Here is a 17,755-nt window from a genome sequence, read left to right as displayed (position 1 = left end):
GCTGGCACAGATGAGCCCAGCCCCTGTAGTCCTGAGACTCTGCGATTCTAGGTTAGGGACTGAGACTGGCAGCTGGCCCTACCCCGGGGACACTGGACAGACGGTCCACCTGGTCAGACCACCCAGCACCCCCAGGCCACCCAACTCACCACCGCCGCAGCAGTGTCAGCAGCCAGGGACGTCCAGCTGAGAAGCAGGGCCACCACCCCACAGCACAGCACCCTAGGAGAGAGGCAGCTGCCGGTGGGATCCAGGCCGAGGCCGGCAGGCAGGGGACCCCGTGATGGCTGTCACCCCGCCAACCTTCAGCGTCCTCCCTCTCGGCTACGATCTTGTCCCCTCAACCCCCAGACTCTTGCAGTGGCCCTGAGGGCAGTCTCAGACCCTGCCCTGACATCGCCCCGCTGACTGCTGGCGGAGGGATATGGACCGATGCCTGGGGCACAGGTCCCTGAGCCGAAGAGACACAGCAGTGAGGGCGCAAGCTGAGGAAGTGAGTGTCTCTAACGCCTCAGCTGCTCAACAGTCAGGCCCAGGAGGGAGGGGACACGTGAAGAAAGCCTGGTGTGGCTTGGTGTCCAGATGGTGAGCCAGTGGCTGCTGCCCCCACATCCTCCCAGCCCTGCCAGGCCCTCATCTCTCTGCTGGTGGCACTGTCACCCCACACCCTTGGCCAGCTCCTGTCCCAGGCCCAGAGGCGGGGCTACTCACGAGGCCAGGAGGCACCTGGAGCTCTTGGCCAGTCCCAGGCAGGCGAGGAGGCAAAGGACCAGGTCCAGGACGAAGAGCAGGAGGTAGGAGAGCCACCTGAGCAGACCGGAAGGGATGGTCAGGGGAGCAGGGCAGAACTGCCCACCTGGGGTCCACCAGGGAGGCCTGGACCACTGCCCCAGGCCCGCTGGACCCTTCGTGATTCAAACCACCCACAGCCAGTGGCTAAGCAAACTAGACCAGGGGGCTCCCCTGCCCCGGACAGGAAGAACCCAGCGTGCATGGTGGACAGCTCCTCTGGGCTCTGGGAGCTGCACCCCGCTTCTGCCCGGACAAAGGAGTCACCTTCCCCTGCCCCAGCTGAATGTCTGAACCAGCACGGTCCCCTGAACTTTCTGCAGTGATGCAAGTGGACCACCTCTGCACTGTCCACTCTCTCTGTCACTACCCACGTGTGGCCAGGAGTGTGAAACATGGCTGGTGCAGCCGAGGAAATAAATTTCTCCTTTCATTTACTTTTGTTTCCCTTTTTTTTAAACTTTTTTAAAAAAATTGAAGTATAGTTGCTGTACAAGATTACATAAGTTTCAGGTGTACAATATAGTGTCTCACAAGTTTTGAAGGTGATACTCCATTTATAGTTATTATAAAATATTGGCTACATTGTACAATACATCCTTGTAGCTTATTTTATTTTTTTTAATTTAATTGTTATTTTATATTGGAGTATAGTTTTTTTCTTTCTTTTCTGGCCACACCCGGCGGCATGTGGGCTCTTAGCTCCCTGACCAGGGATCGAACCCACGCCCCCTGCAGTGGAAGCACGGAGTCTTAACCACTGGACTGCCAGGGAAGTCCTGGAGTGTACGTAGTTGACTTACAATGTTGTGTTGGTTTCAGGTGTACAGCAAAATGATTCAGTTATACATATACATACATCCTTTCGATTAGTTTTTTTTTTTTTTTTTTTTTTCCTGAGGTACGCGGGCCTCTCTCTGTTGCGGCCTCTCCCGTTGCGGAGCACAGGCTCCGGATGCGCAGGCTCAGCGGCCATGGCTCACGGGCCCAGCCGCTCCGTGGCATGTGGGATCTTCCCGGACCGGGGCACGAACCCATGTCCCCTGCATCGGCAAGTGGACTCTCAACCACTGCGCCACCAGGGAAGCCCTTGATTAGGTTTTGATTTCAACCACCTTTTGTGCCAGGCACCGAGCTTAGGGCCAGGGGATTCTCGGATGCGTGGGTTCATCCCCAGACCATCAGGAGCTCGGGGTGGGGCAAGGGAACCCAGGCCAGGTCATCCCGAGGCACCAAGAACCTCCAGGCCTCCCAGCCCCTCACTCCTCTGGCCTTTTGCTGCCCACCCGGGGCTGAGGTGATGGGGAAAGGCAGTCACACAAGCTGGAGAACTTGGCAAGTTGCACCCCCCCTCCCCCTTGAGCCTCAGTTTGCAAACCTGTGAAGGAGGCCGGAACTCTGTGAGGATTAAGTGCTCGCTAAATGAAAAGGGAAACAAAGAAAGGCAGAGGGATTCCGGGATCCCTGCTTTTCTGCTTCTCCAAAGCACGGGCTGCAGAGCCCAGGGTACCCAAGTCCAAGGGCGCTGACAAGACCCCAAGCAAAGCACCCTGGTTCGTTCCCTTCCAAACAGGATCCCAAGGTGCCCTCACACCTCAGCTCCAGCCTCGCTGAGCAGCCACTTCCATCGGCCCTGCGCTGGGGGACCAGTCTGAGCGCTGGGGACTGGTGGACGGAGAAGGCAGGGAGCAGAGAGAAGGGGCTTCTCCTAGTCCCAGAAGAGGGAAGTCTTCTGATCATTATGTCTCTTGATGCAAAAGCCAAGCAAATTCGTTGACTTCTCTCCAGCAAATGTTTTCAGCTTCACTAATACCACAAGGAGGGTAAGAAAGAGCTTGGAGTGTGGGGAGGGAGTGGGGTGGAGCTGGAAGAAAGTGACAAAGAAGCTCCAAGTCGGGGAGAGCACGCTGGAGGCCGCCTGGCAGCCAAACCAGGTTCCTTCCCCCTTTACGAATGGAGGCTAAACGCCTCAAAAAGGGGACAAATCAAAATCCTCGATTCCCTGCCTGGAGCGGAGCCGGGGCAGCCACTGTAGTCTCTGGAGCTCCCAGGAATGGATCTAGCGGCTCTGGGGAAGTGCAGAGCCCGCCCCGCCCACCACTAGGACGAGACCACCAAGAGCCAGTCTTCCTAGAATCAGAGTCGGAGCTTGAAAGAACCTCAGGAACATCTAGCATTAGAATCTCATTCTACAGGGCTTCCCTGGTGACGCAGTGGTTAAGAATCCGCCTGCCAATGCAGGGGACACGTGTTCGAACCCTGGTCCGGGAAGATCCCACATGCCGCGGAGCAACTAAGCCCGTGCGCCACAACTCCTGAGTCCGTGCGCCACAGCTACTGAAGCCCACATGCCTAGAGCCCGTGCTCCGCAACAAGAGAAGCCACTGCAATGAGAAGCCCGCACGCTGCAAGGAAGAGTAGCCCCCTCTTGCCGCAATTAGAGAAAGCCCGCACGCAGCAATGAAGACCCAATGCAGCAAAAAATAAATTTTTAAAAAAAAGAACCTCGTTCTACGATTGTTAAACTGAGGCCCGTGGGAGAAGAGCCTGGACCAGGAATTCCAGACTCTCCATGTCTCGGAGCCTTCCTACAAGAGACACAGCCAGCCACCAGGCGCCTCTCAAAGTCCTGGTTTCATGTTTCCAACATAAAGGTTTCTTGTTACCTCTCTCTCCTCTACTCTGCACATTAGCAGGAAATCAGTTAGGACTGCTTCTAACCGACTCTCCACGAGGACTGTGTTTCAAGGCATCCACGCCTCCTTGTGTAGTAAAGGGTTCCTGGAAACAGCTCTGCGAGGCGGATGCATTTTCCCAGAGGAGCCTGGTGATGACCTGGGGATGTGTTTCTAACCAAGAACTTGGCTCTCGCAGGAGCAGCTCAGGCCCCTGCTCTCTCAGCTCCTCCCATATCCGGTGTTGATGCGATTGCTGTTACACCCTTTGTAAATCTCCGGAGAGGAATCTCTTAGCTTTTTAATTGCCTCCAATACTTAGCCAGGCCTTGTGTAAAAGTACTAAAAAGAATTTGCTTAGCTGGATGGCTGTGCTCTAGAACCATTTGGAAAGCAAAGACGTGGAGGCTGTCCAAAGGAGACCCAGCCCCTAAGGCTGGTTAGGTCATGAAGAATAAAATAAGGCTTTTGTTTTAGGGCAGCTCAGGCAAGAGGCGGGAGCAAACAGCAGATGAGGGGAAGGGACAGAACATCACTAATGTTCAGAAGCCACAGGTGCTACCCTTGAACTAGACCTGAACAGGGGTGGAAGCTGGGGATGGGGGCTCCAGAGGACGCTCTCAGTCGCCCACATTGAAATAGATACTGTGCAGCGGTCGCCACGCTTACCCCAGTTTTCCATAAAATCATCTTAAACGTGAGTCCCGGTTGATACATACATTCTGACTTATTCCACCACAGTCATTCCCCAAGTGCCCGCATTAGGCCCTTCGGCGTACATGGCCCCAGGTTAGGTCCACTCAGAGAGAATGGCAGGGTCAAAACGGATACCTAACTTTCCACGACAGAAAGATGTAGGAGGCTCAGGCAATGACTGTCCCTCACGTCACAGGACTAATCAGATGCCCCTGTACTGGGTCACAAGTCACAACCAGTCCTTAGAGTTGGTAGTTTCTTTGTGGTCACTTGGGAGAAAGGTGCTTTTGCACGTGAGCGAAAAAAAATCTGGTGGGAAGCTGCACTGGTGACATCTGGAAAGGCAGGGGCTGGATGGGCGGAAGGGGAGGAACAAGGAGCGCTGTCCAGGGCGGGGGGGCCTCATGAGCTCCCCCTGGTCGGGGCCTGGCCATCTCCTACCCCGGGGAAGGGAGAGCCCTGGATGGGGAGGTCTCTGGCCAGAGGCCACCAGAAGCATTTTCTCTGGGTCAGTTCAGCCTGGGATGAGGCTTTCTCATAAAGGGGAAATGAGCCCAGAGTAAACTGTGCAGCGTTGTGGTAAAGACTCTGACCTTTGCTAATGGCTTGAAGGGGAGGCAACAAAGGGGGGCGGAGGGGGGGGTGGCGGGAGGGGCATCCAAAGAGCGGACACCTGCTCTTCAGGGCTCCTGTGTCCATTGCTCCCCAGCACTGCCTCCGTGCCAGGCGCCCTGCCCTGGGTGCGCAAGGACGTGTACGCCATGAGTGGGTGTCACCCTTCGGCTGGGAGCCCCCCAAAGCCGGGACTGCCTCCTCCTTTCTTGGTTGTCCCCAGAGTGACCTTCACCAGACCCTGTGCGTGGAGGGAGGGCAGCCGGTCCCTGGTCAGCTGGCCTGTGTCCAGTGCCTTCACCTGGGATGGGGTTTGGGTGATGGGGAGGCAGGGGAGACGTAAATGAAACCCCAAAGGCTCGATGACACAGGTATGAACCTGCATACCTGACATGGCAAAGGTGGGGTGGCGCCCCGCAGCCCACATCACTCAGGCTGGAGGCATCTCTGAGCTTGCTAAGCAGCTGCCCCTGGGGAGAGGCAAAGAGGCTGCCGTCTCCCCGACGCCCTGCACCTCTGGGGCTGAGAATGCAGGTGCAGGGAACCCTGTCCCAGAAACCCGGGCAGGTGAGGAACCCATAAGCCACCAGCACTTCACCCAGCGCCAGCCACAGAGGATGCTGGTCCCAGAGGAGCCCCTTGCTGTGTGCGGGGTGGGAGGCCAGGTCCAGCCTCCTGCGCTGAGATCTCGGCACATCACTGCCCCTCCCTGGGGCTCAGCGCCTGCCTGTACAAGCAGGCTGTACCACATGCCCACCGCTCGGCCCCCACCAGCTCTCATGTCCTAGGGATTTCAGTCATTAAGGCTTAAGACCTTCTGGTGCCACTTCCCAGCCCAAGCCCCAAGACGCTGGCTTGGATGAAGGAAGCTGGGGCAGCCCCATCACCCCTCCCCGGGGCCCCTCACCGGTAGTACTCCACGTAGCCAGTCTGGTTGACCAGTTCGGTCAGTTCCTCGGTGACCTCTGTCCACACGGGCACCCCTGCCAACTGCACGATGATGTTGCCCGCCATCTGCTGCATGAACTTCAGCGTCTGGAGGTAATCGCCCCGGGTGGCAAAGATCTCACTGAGCCGGGCCAGGTGCTGCTCGAGGTCGACCTTCATCTTCTGGGTGGTTCCAGACACCTGGGGAGGGGCGGGGCTTCTGAGTCTGGCCTCGGGTGGGAGGAAGCCAGAGAGGTAAACCCTCTGCCTCAAACTCTGGAGGAGAAGAGCTTGGCCTTGAATGAGTGCCCCACGGGCGCCACCCCCAGCCCTGAAGAGTCACGAGGCTGTGGTCCAGACGGAGGATGGACAACAGAGGCTCCCACTACCCGCCCAGCCCATGGGTCCCTCCACCCAGGGGACAGGCTCGATCTGGCCCTAACCAGGACCTGGGCTCCAAGACACAGTGCTTTCCTAGAAAGACAGACCCAGATGGGGAAACAAACAAGAGAAGCCATTTTTCTTCCTTGAAGATTCTCTTCAAAGTTTAAACACCTTGGGTGATGAATTCTTTTGGGGGGTGAGGAATAAAACGTTTAAACTGAAGAGTCCCTCTGTTGCTACCTGACCTTTTCTTCCCACAATAGGCTTTCTCAGCGTCTCACAAGAGAAAGGCTTTGTTGTAGAGCAAAGGACAGCCCACAGCGTCCTGAACCCCCCGAGTGAGGGCAGAACAATGGAACTTTGAAATAATACAGGCAGACGGGATCCTGCCTCCGAGCAGCCGGGACACGTGACAGAAGGAGGAAATCGGCGCCTTCTCTGTGCTTGTCCACCCGCCCCCCCGCCCCCCCCCCCCACGTTTGTCCTGCCTGGAGCTGAGCAGAGCCTGAAGGAAGCATCTTTCTGCTCAGAGGTAGAGAGGGAAGGGCAATGGAGGTGACTCTCCTGGGCCTGCAAACAAGGACCACAAGAATTAGAAAGGTGCCTCTCGATAGCCCAGATGCAGGGTCCCAGCAGGGGCTGGAGACCCAGTCTGGGAACCCCAAGCACCTCCCTGCCAAGCCCGTTCTGAGCCTGGGTGTCAGCACGAGGGGAAGAAGGGCTTCGTTGCTCTGAAACTGTCATGCTATACCAACAAGCACAACTGGTTGGAAGCGGGGAGTGTGCGCTATTCCTCCAGGCAGACTTCAGCTCCCCCTGGTCTGGAAGGAAGAGAAAAATGACCCAGAATGGGAGTTCCCTGGCGGTCCAGTGGTTAGGACTCTGCGCTTTCACTGCCGAGGGCCGTGGGTTCAATCCCTGGTTGGGGAACTAAGATTCCACAAGCCTTGTGGTACTGCCAAAAAAAAAAAAAAAAGACCCAGAAGAAGGTTTAGGAGTGTCCAATGGGGAGAGCTCTGCAGAGAGGTGATCAGACCCCACTCCTGGCAGCAAACGCTGTTTCTCCGCATCAGGGGGGACTTGACAGCAACTTTGTGGCCTTTCACATCTGCGCTAGGCTAGGAGTTCCTGGTTCCAGAAAAGAGAATGGCCCCCTTTGTTGCATTTTATGTTTTTCAGTGTCAGCGGCTTGTTCCTTTTCCCGGCTTGTTGCTGGTTCTTACAAGCTGGCTAAGGACTGAGAGATACCAAAGTGCAGAGATGCTGGGCATGTACAAATGAATTCAATAACTAAACCTCACCCTAATAAACATTCCTTTTCAATTCAATAAGATCAACGGACAAGTGCTTTGCAGCCATTGATCCAAAGGCACTCAATAAATGTTAACACTGGGAGCAAGACCTGTACTGTGTGATATTTTCATATTCCTATATGATACCCAGCACACTTTAGATCACAGGGCCGTTAAAAATGCTCTGTAGGGGGCTTCCCTGGTGGCGCAGTGGTTGGGAGTCTGTCTGCCCATGCAGGGGACGCGGGTTCGTGCCCCGGTCCGGGAAGATCCCACATGCCGCGGAGCAACTGGGCCCGTAAGCCACAACTACTGAGCCTGCGTGTCTGGAGCCTGTGCTCCGCAACGAGACAGGCTGCGATAGTGAGAGGCCAGCGCACCGCTATGAAGAGTGGCCCCCGCTCGCCATAACTAGAGGAAGCACGCACAGAAACGAAGACCCAACACAGCCAAAAAAAAAGTGCTCTGTAAACTTTTCCTGTAAGACGACTTTTTTCCCCCTTCCATAGCTCTATATGTTTAACTTCTCTATTTCTTAAATTCCTCCTTGGAAAAAACCCCCGAAAGCCAGGCCCTCTCTTTCCTCCTGATGTCTTCCCATAGGAAACGAAACAAAATAGAAAAAATTAAAATCACAGTGTTGACCTACTTACACCCCCGGCTTCCCCACTGCACCTCCAGTCCTTGGAGGTTCAGCACAGAGCTCCCCACAGGGAGATGGCGATGGGCACACTCAGAGGTGGACCAGGCACTCCCACGGGGAATCGGGAGGGCCGGCTCAGCTCCCCAGGCTGGGGTGGGGTTAGGGGCGAGCTAGCAGGTGGTAGAGGAAGCTGCTGCCCCAGAGGATGGAGCTGTGGTTCTCCAGCTGTGGCCCCTGGACCTGTTATCAGCTGGGAACTCGTTATAAATGCAAATTCTCAGCCTGGTCCCAGACCTACAGAATTGGAAAGTCTGGGGTGGGCCCCCGCCATCTGTGTTTATCAAGCCCTCCAGGGGATTCTGTTGCAAGCTCAAGTTTGAAAATCTCTGAGACGGAGGAAGCTCCCTCCTAGAGAGGGAGTTGATGAGGTTTTCTAGACAGGCAGGGGATGAAGTACCAGGAGATGAAGGGTGGAGGCTTGGCAGGCCGGGGGCAGGGCCCCCATCTCAGAGCCTTGAAGGGAAAGGCTAAGACCAGACCCCTGGGTTCCAGTACTCGCTCTAACACATACTAGCTCCCTACCCTGCAGCAGCAACACGACCTCTCTGTGCCCAGTTCCTTCCCCAGGGCTGCCCACAGGCCTGATGCCAATGCAAAGGGGAACCCAGAGGAGCCTCAGTGGCCACCAGAACATGTGGCTCAAACTTGAGCCAGCTGAGCTCCCAGGGGCTGTAGAGCCCAAGGCCCTGGTTTTAAGCCGAGACCCCAGTGGGCTAGAGGTGTGCAAGGTGCCCTGAGTGAGTCACTGGGGCCCAGACCGGGGGCGCTGGATCCAGAGAAAGGACCCACCTGGCCCTCCCAAAGGACCCTTTGTGACCCCCCAAATCAGAGTGTGCAGCTGATCCAGGACCCTCCCGCCGCCCACCGAGGCCCAGGGCTCCCTCAGGGAGGAAGGGCGCAGGCCTGGGGCTTCTGGTCTGGGAAGCGGAGCCTGGGAGGGCCCACCTCGCTCTGGCCCAGGTCTTAGTCGCCTGACTTGTCTCCTGAGTGCCGCCGCCCCCCAATCCAAGCCTCCTCTCTCTTTCGTGGTGATTACGGTAACACACACAATTACAGTAATTATAATAACGGCACCATTAGCATAGGGTCCCCCCTCCACATGTGGAGCGTTTTTTGTAGATTACCAGGCACTTTCATGGGCATTATCTCATCTAACATCATTTATGTGATACTTGGCCTTCACCCCCCTCCAATCTGGGGAGCCCTCTAAGATCTGCTGCCTCCCCTGGAGCCCTTGGGACTGGGAGTGTTGGGTGCCCACCCGAGGCCCAAACCAGCCCCATAGGCCCAGCCAAGGACGCAGGTCAACACAGGAGGTGGCCATCAGGACCCAAGCAGCTCCTGGCCGGCTGGACCATCACCAGAGCCTGGGACGCCTGCCTTCACTTTTCAGAAATGGTGGAGAGAGGATGAGGGGCTGACCGCCAGAGACACACAGAACCCTTCCCTTCAGGAACACGGGGGCATTTAGAGGCCTGGGGTCTGATGCACATGCACCCCTGATGCACATGTCCACCCCTGACCCTGGGGAGCGCTCAGCTGGGGTGGATGGGCCCAACCTGGGGGTCTCGGGCCCAGCTCATCTACGGCAGATAAGGACATGAAAAGCTTGAATCTTCCCATCAGGGCGGCTCTGGGACTTTCTTCCTCAGCCCTGGGGAGCCACGGGTCATTCCTTACAATGGTCACAAGTCAGCCAGTGAAGGTCATGGCTCTGGGGCTTCCCGGGGAAGGGATTCTCCTTCAGGGGCTGGCTCTTCCTCCAGTGGTTCTGTGCTGGTGGGTGGAGCCCCTTCCCCACCAGGGCAGAGGGGAAGGCGGGGGTCCCCAGGGAGTGAGCTCCCCCCAGGCCCCACCCGGTGCTGGTCAGGCGGCGTTCGGCCCCTCAGCTCCCCCATCCCAGCCGCCCCATCCTCACCCCATTAGAGCTGCTCCAGCCCAGTGTCCAGGCAGTTCTCAGTCCCCAGGGATGGGTCCCAGTGGACACAGGGGGTGGTTGGATGAGCTCAGCAGGAGAGCTGGGCCCCTGCTCTGGTGTGTGACCCTCGGCTCCCCAGAAGGACCCTCTCTGCGGCCAGAGCCACGGCACCCAGCACCCAGCCGTACCCCCGAGGAGCAGCACAGCTGTCTCTTTAAGGGAGTCCCTCCTGGGAGGAGCCGGGCTGGGGGATTAAGGCCTGAGAGGAGCTTAAGGGAGAGGAGGGCCACTGAGGTCGAATCCTCCTGAAGCCGCAGCAGGAGGAAGTGAGGTCCACAGGCTCCGGTCGGGGCTGGCTTGCACGGCTGAGGCCGCCTGACACAACTGCTCATTTGCTGAGGTCACCCCTCTACTGGGGAACTGGCCCAGAGGTGATGGCGGACAGGACTGGCATTTCTGAAAACTGCCCCGGAGCCTGGCTCCGAGGGCGCCAGGGGCTGCTGGGAAATCAGCTGCAAAGAGCCAGTGCTTCCAGAGAGAAAGTGACAAGCACTGGGGGCCATGGGCTACCTTTTTTTGAAGACCCTGACTCTCCCCGCCCTCGAGGCTCAGCAAGTGGACCTCTTCCTTGGGCGAAAACTCCTTCCTCTCTTCTGGCCAGCCCAGCACATCCTTCACCCTTAGCCCCCAGCTGGAGTCACGGCGCCTGGAAACCAGAGTCCGGAGGACACCTTGCGGGGTTTGGGGCTCTTCACTTGTTTTTGAAAAGTGTTGACATCTCCTGGACGCCACCCACCATACTCTACACCCAGCACTGAAAGTGAACACAGAAAACACCGCGGGGCCGACTGTCCACATTCAGGGGCCTCTCGAACAAATGGCACAGTGCTCAGCTCTGCTGAAGATGGACGGGCTCTGATCCCACAGCCGTCCTGGCCCCCAGGACCCCACAGCCTTTCTCCTTTGGTCCTCACTCCTACCCCTGCCCCCTGTGCCCCCCGCCCCCCAGCCTGGGGAGCAGAAATCGCCGGTTGGCTCCGGCGGGACCAACTGGCAGCCCCAAGGGGAGTCCGGCCCCCTTGGAGCCGAGCTGGCTGGGCTCTGACTGGGGCTCTCGTTCCCACCACGCTGACCTCACCGGCTGCCCGCGACCTTACCAGCACATCGATCCCAGAGAAGGTGTGGTTGGCATTGTCCAGGGAGTAGATCAGCTGGTACACCCCGTCGTTGGCCTCGCTGTTTCCATAGAAACCAACGCCCACCGCAGCACTAGAGGCAAGACCCCAAAGTTAGAGGTGACACCCAGAGGAGAAATTTTGTTAGTATACTATTTTTTAGCGCCGTTTAGACTTCACAACGAAACTGAATGGAAAGTACAGCAATTTCCCATATACCCTGTGGCGCCTCAGACGCCCAGACAGCCTCCCCAGCCGTCAACAACCCTCACCAGAATGGGACAATTGTTACAACTGATGAACCTACGTGGACACGTCATTATCACCCAAAGTCCACAGTTTACATTAGGGTCACTCTTGGTGTCGTAGCACAATCTTATGGGTTTGGACAAATGTATCCGCTATTATAGTTTCATACAGAGTAATATCACTGCCCTTAAAGTCCTCTGTGCTCTGCCCGTCCATCCCTCCCTCACTCCTAACCCCTGCCAACCACTGATCTTTTTACTGTCTCCATGGTTTTGCCTTTTCCAGAGTGTCATATGGTTGGAATCCTACAGTACGTAGCCTTTTCAGACGGGCTTCTTTCACTTAGTAATATGTATTTAAGATTCCTCCATGTTTTTTCATGGCTTGATAGCTCATTTTTCTTTTTTTAAGCGCTGAATAATATTCCATTGTTTGGATGAACACAATTTAGCCATTCACCTACTGAAGGGCTTCTCAGTTGCTTCTAGGTTTTGGCAATTATGATGAAAGCGCCTTTAAGCATCCATGAGAGCGCGTTTTTGACTTTAGCTGAGGAACTCTTTCCTGGGTAGGGGAGAGGGGGTGGTCTAGAGTTCTGGCAGATGGGCTGGCCGGGGGAGGGAGGAAGGTTCTGGGGCAGCGGTCTCTGGCCTGGCCAACTAGCTCTGCAGCACATTTCATTCAGCCAACAAGAAAATACTCCTGTTCTCCAGTCCCGGGGCTCTGAAGGGTGGAAGATTGCTGGCCGGGCCCTAGGGGTTTTGATGCTACAGTAGGTCCGGGAGGGGCTCAGGAACTCGTACCTTTGCCAGCTCCCCAGGTGACTCTGACACACGTGGGCTTGGGGACCACTGAGGTCTCATGAAATCACACTCACCTCTCCCAAACCCTCCAAGGGTTGGGGATGCCCCCTCCATTCTCTATCCTTTCACCTCCACTTCCCCACACCACACACGAGGCATCTGTCCTGCTGAAATGTTTGGGCTTCTAGAAAGTCCCTTCTTAGTTTGAGTTAGGTTGAGCTGAAGCCTACCACCTTAAATCACGTACCTGCTGGCTCCTGGCTGTCCTCGGGGCCAGACTGGAATAAGCTTCCAATTCTGCAAGGCACCCTGTCAGACATCTGAATGGGGCTCCGCGTCACCCTTTCTCTGCTCTACGAGTCAGATGTGTCCTCCAGGCCCTGGTCTGCATCACCCTCTGGTTCAACTCTCTCTAATCATGTCATGTCACCCTTAAACGTGGCCTCTGCGTGAAGCACCCAAGCCCAGCTGGTCCCTCCAGCTCCGAGCACAGGGGGCTAATGCCCTGGGGTCCTCCCTCCCCGTCACTGACCTTGTGGTCCATTAATATCCCTGGATTTCTCCCCAGGAACTGCCGCTAAGCCCAGGCGTTCCTTCTTCCTCTAGTGCCGTATTGCTTTTTGTTTTGTTTTAAATAAAAGAGGAACTTTAAATCCATCCCTGTGAAATTTCATCTAGTTGGTTTTAGTCCAACATTCCAGCCTGAACAAATCATTCGAAGTCTTGCCTCTGTCACTGATCATACTTTCTCTGACTCATACCCCTGGGGGTCCTCTCAAGATTCATTAAACAGCCTCCTTGAGTTTTCATCCAAAAGGCTGATTTTGCGGGGGAAAGATGAAGACACATGTGCAAACGCTTTCACCCTTTTTCTTTAAACAGGGCAGAACCTGGGATGGAATCCCCTGGGAGACTGTTCTAGAAACCTCCTTCCAGGGTGCCCTTGACCCCCAATTCAGTGTTTCTCAGAAAGCGGTCCATGGACCACAGGACAGAATCACCTGTTAAAAGCGTAGGTGGGGGGGGGCGGGGGCGGGGGGCACACCGCACCCATTTGTTACCAGTATGGTCTGAGAATGCGCATTTTAAAACAAGGTTCCTATCTGCTTCACGTGTCTGACGCACGCACGCGTGCGCGCACCAGCTACAGTTTGGTGAAGCCAGGAGTAAATCAGTATTCTTTGCATTCAACCAGAATTGTTCAACCAGCTTTGAATCCACTTAACCGCACCACCACACAATCTGTAAACACAGCATCCGCAGGGATACTGGGAGGACCTTGGTCAAATGCAGAAATATTCATACGTTAAATGTATTGTATTTCTATGAGCTTCTCTTTAGTCACTTCATCTTTTAAATTTCAGTCTGCTCTGAAAAATACCTTTCGGTTGCTCCTTGTGTTTCTAACTTTCTCTGCTAGTTCTCTGTGTCATGATCCAGTGTTTTCTGGGGACTCGGCCTCAAGCCAATGCTCTCCCGTCCTTTTAATTCTCCCTTTCCCTCTTTTCAACAACGGAGGATTCTACTTTTGCGTCTTCTCATGGTCTATGGATTTATCGGAGATGATGGTTCAGGAGGGGCTGTGTAATTGCACCCAGTCTTCTGAGACAAGTCTGTGGTGCTGCCCCTCTCTGGTATAACAGCACCGCTCCCTTAATCAAATGTTATATCACTCCCAAAGAGAGGTGCACTGGGAATTCTCCTCATATCCCTTTTGCCTTGTTCATTCTTTCTTCTACGGATTGAATCTCCCCTCTTCTCCGGGATCCTTGCTGTCAGAGCTCAGCAAGACCCCCGCCTCCTAATCCCCCCAGCCTCACCTCATATCCCTTCTCCTTCTGCTTTTGTTGGCCCCCCCTCCCCGCTTCTCTCCCTCAACTCACTCCAGCTGGGCTCCAATCTGAGCACGACTCCAGTGAAGGTAACTGTGGGCCTCCACCGCACTTACTGCCTATCCCCCACCCTGCTGCACCCCTACCCCAGCCCCCTCGCCCGCCCCTCTGCTCCAGCCACACTGGCTTCTCTCAGTGCCTTAAAAGTTTTGTGCATCCCACTCCTGGGCATATACCCCGACGAAACTATAATTCAAAAAGATACACGCACCCCTATGCTCATAGCTGCACTAGTCACAATAGTCAAGACATGGAAACAACCTAAATGTCCATCGACAGACGAATGGATAAAGAAGATGTGGTCCATGTACACAATGGAATATTACTCAGCCATAAAAAAGAAAGAAATAATGCCACCTGCAGCAACATGGATGGACCTAGAGATGATCATACTAAGTGAAGATAAGTCAGACAGAGAAAGACAAATGCCATACGATATCGCTAATATGTGGAGTAATCTAAAATATGACACAAATGAACTTATCTACGAAACAGAAATAGACTCACAAAGAACAGACTTGTGGTTGCCAAGGGGGAGGCGGGGTGGGGGAGGGATGGACTGGGGGCTTGGGGTTAGCAGATGCAAAGTATTATATACAGAATGGGTAAACAACAAGGTCCAACTGTGTAGCACAGGGAACTCTATTCAATGTCCTGGGATAAACCATAATGGAAAAGAATAGGAAAAAGAATAACTGAATCACTTTGTTGTACGGCAGAAATTAATACAACATTGAAAATCAACTATACTTCGATAACATAAATTTAAAAAAAAAAGCTTTGCCCCCCCCCCCCCCCACCACAGGGCCTTTGCACACACTCCGATTCCCTCTGCATGGAAGTATCTCCTCCCAGCTTGCCCCCACCTTTGCCTAGTTCACGCCTTCTCATCCTGTTGGTCTTGGTGCCCTTGTCACCCAGTTCACACCCAACTCGAGTGGGCCATCCAACTTCACGCCTATGCCTTGTCTCCAAAATTACCCTTTAATTCGTAAGTACTCAGATCAAACAAGCACATGATCCTCTGTCTCTCCCAACAGAGCAAGAGCTACAAGAAGGCAGAACTGGTGGCTGTTTTTCTGATCGCCGGCTCCCTCGTGCCCGGCCCAGGCGACCTGGAGAATTCTGAAGGAGGAGCTGTGCCACATACACTCCCATTTTGAGTTTTCCTTAAGAGGCAGGTAATGATTACTTATTGGAATTGACCCTCCCAAGTCATTCTTACTGTTCCAAAGTATTCTTCTGTCACTTGCAGTATTTTTTGCAGAAAAATCTGAGTTCATAGGAGAGAGGGCTGCCCGCGTAGCAAGCACTGCTGGTCTCTTTGGCCGTCTCCATCCTGTCTCTCCCTGTCCGCCCTGCACACCTTGCTCTCAGGAGGAGGCTGTTTAATACCAGGTACTTTGCAGGTGGCTCCTTTCTGCTGGGAGTCATGTTTGTCTTTGAACTTGCGACCATGGCTCAACCTCTCTCCTTTAAGTTTATGATTTAAGCCCCGGCCGCGTGTCTCACCCAGCCCTGGTTCCCTTCCACGTGTTTGCTGCTTTGTCACCCCTGCAAAGCTGCTTTGAGTCCTTGCCTATCTTTTGGCTTAGATGCCCTGACACTGCAGGCAGGACGGGACCTTGAACGTGATCTAATGGAGAGGAAAGCCCGGGGGATGAGGTGAGCCGCTAGGGATGAGCCCCATCTGCCTCTTGTCCCGGGGCCAAGACAGTGCTGTGGGTTCTTGGATACAATGGACAATTAGCCATGAGGCATTCCACCCCTTGGGCAGGACCACCCCCCGGAGCGTTTCAGGAGGAGCTGAGGCTTTTGGAAAAACCTCTGTAGATACAAAGACAAGAAAAATACAACTGGTGAACACAAGGCCCGCGTGTGTGTGCACACTGCCTGGGCAGCGTGGCTCTGACACACAGTTAGAAAGCCTCACTTCACCATCCGAAGCGAAGAAGACCCAGCTGATGGTGCTAAGAGCTATTGATCTTGTGAGAAGATGGCATTGATCTGGACTGGAGTCAGACTTTGATCGCAGACCCCGGGCGGCCGCTGGGAGGGGACAGGACACAGAGAGCAGCGATGTCGCCGGTCAACTGCTCAGGGAGCTCGCTGCCAGGCTGGAGAGGCCCCCCCCCGGGGCAGGGGCCCGGGATGCACGGGAGCCTCCCCTCGCCACCCAGGGCATCCGATTCCCACTGTTGGGCGAGAAAAGGCACAGCTTTCACCCTGGAGACAGGCCCTCCCATCCAGGTACCCGGAGCTCAGGCAGGAGAACATCGCCAGACAGCTGAGGAGCCACTTGGGGTTTGCCGGTGGTGGGGTGGTGCGGGAAGTGGAGGGCGAGGCAAGACCCAGATGGTCAGGCCCACTTTTCTTCCACTGTGTCCGCCTTGCAGCCTCACACGGAGACCCCCGCCAGCCCCCGCCCGAGCGCGCACGCCGGGCCCGGCGCAGAGGGACACTCACCAGCAGACGAGCCCAGCCGCCACGGCCATCCAGGTGATGCAGCAGGGGTGGCGATGCTTGGTCTGCACCGCACTGCTCTGCAGGGAGCAGCACACACACACCAGGTAAGCCGCGAGGAAGACGAGGTTCAGGCCCAGCCCGACGGCGGCCACCAGCCCCAGGAACAGCAGCGACTGAGGAGGGAGAGGCCTGGGGTCAGCACTTGGTCCCATGGGTGGCAGGGGTGTCGGGAAGCGCCCTGCCCTCGGGCTGGGTGAGGAGTGGGGGGCAGAAGAGCTCAGGTGTGGGTGGGGGAGGATACGAGATGAGTGGTGGAAGGAGGAACGGCTCAAGCCTGGCCCCCAGGTCCGGGGCTTACACACCTGGATGCAGGTGCGGACCAGGCATTGTCTGATGGATACTCTGAGCTGCTCAAGACACAAGGCAGGAATCATCCCCAGACAGTGAGGTCTGTGGGCAGTGCTCCGTGTGACTGAGGGAGACAAGATGGATGTCCGTGGGATCAGAGCATCCAAGGCCTCCTGGAGGACACGGGGCTGGGCGGGGTGTCTCAGAAGCTGAGTGGGGCCTGTCGCAGGGCAGGGAAGGGATGCCCTGGCGGATGTGCCCCACGGAGCCTTGTTCCAGGTATTGGGGTACATCCTCAACCAGAGGCCAACTCTGCGCTGGGGGAGGGGGGGAGACGTCAGGAGATGCACCTGGGGCGTCCCTCTCATCACATCTTGAAAGGGACGGCGACCCCTAGATGCCAATTGTGGCAGCAAAGCCCAGAATTCTGAAGGGGGGAGGAAATGCCGTCTCAGGCCCGCCGAGCAATCAGGGTCCCACAGAAGGAGCCGCTACCCGTCAGGAGGCCCACAGCCCCCCCACTCCTTGCCTTCCAATCTCGATTCAGCCAGATGGACGCCAGATGGCAGCAGGACTGGTGGCCGCCAGCCAGGGCTGGACCTGGCTCTAAGTCAGGCTCCCGAGCTGACAGCCTCGCCCTGCTGCCCACGTGCCCCGGGTCGTTCCCAGCCCAGAACCCCCAGCGCTCCAGTCTGGGCTGTCGGGGCAGGGTGATGAGCAGAGTCGGGGGGACACTGGGGCCCTTCTGGGCTAAGGGGGAGACAAGACTCAGGCAGGAGCATGCGCACACCAGGAGACAACCCTGAACACAGGGGCTGGGGTCTGC

General features: G+C 55.9%; 1 protein-coding gene across 1 annotated transcript in view; it reads right to left on the bottom strand.

The window, feature by feature from the left end:
* Positions 1-17,755, bottom strand: part of TTYH2 (tweety family member 2) — a 38,265-nt gene that overhangs the window by 13,997 nt on the left and 6,513 nt on the right. The window contains exons 2-6 of the mRNA XM_027080551.1: positions 16,582-16,754; positions 11,154-11,265; positions 5,680-5,900; positions 712-807; positions 150-222 (exon numbers count right to left, since the gene is read on the bottom strand). Of these exons, the coding sequence (XP_026936352.1) occupies positions 150-222; positions 712-807; positions 5,680-5,900; positions 11,154-11,265; positions 16,582-16,754 (675 nt within the window). The remainder of the gene's footprint in view (positions 1-149; positions 223-711; positions 808-5,679; positions 5,901-11,153; positions 11,266-16,581; positions 16,755-17,755) is intronic.

This window comes from Aethalodelphis obliquidens, unplaced genomic scaffold (assembly GCF_003676395.1).
Source record: "Aethalodelphis obliquidens isolate GAN/ISIS:26980383/991018 unplaced genomic scaffold, ASM367639v1 scaffold44, whole genome shotgun sequence".
In the NCBI taxonomy this organism is placed as follows: Eukaryota; Metazoa; Chordata; class Mammalia; order Artiodactyla; family Delphinidae; genus Aethalodelphis; species Aethalodelphis obliquidens.
The sequence above is the reverse complement of the archived record's forward strand: the minus strand, read 5'-3'. Positions and strand labels throughout refer to the sequence as shown.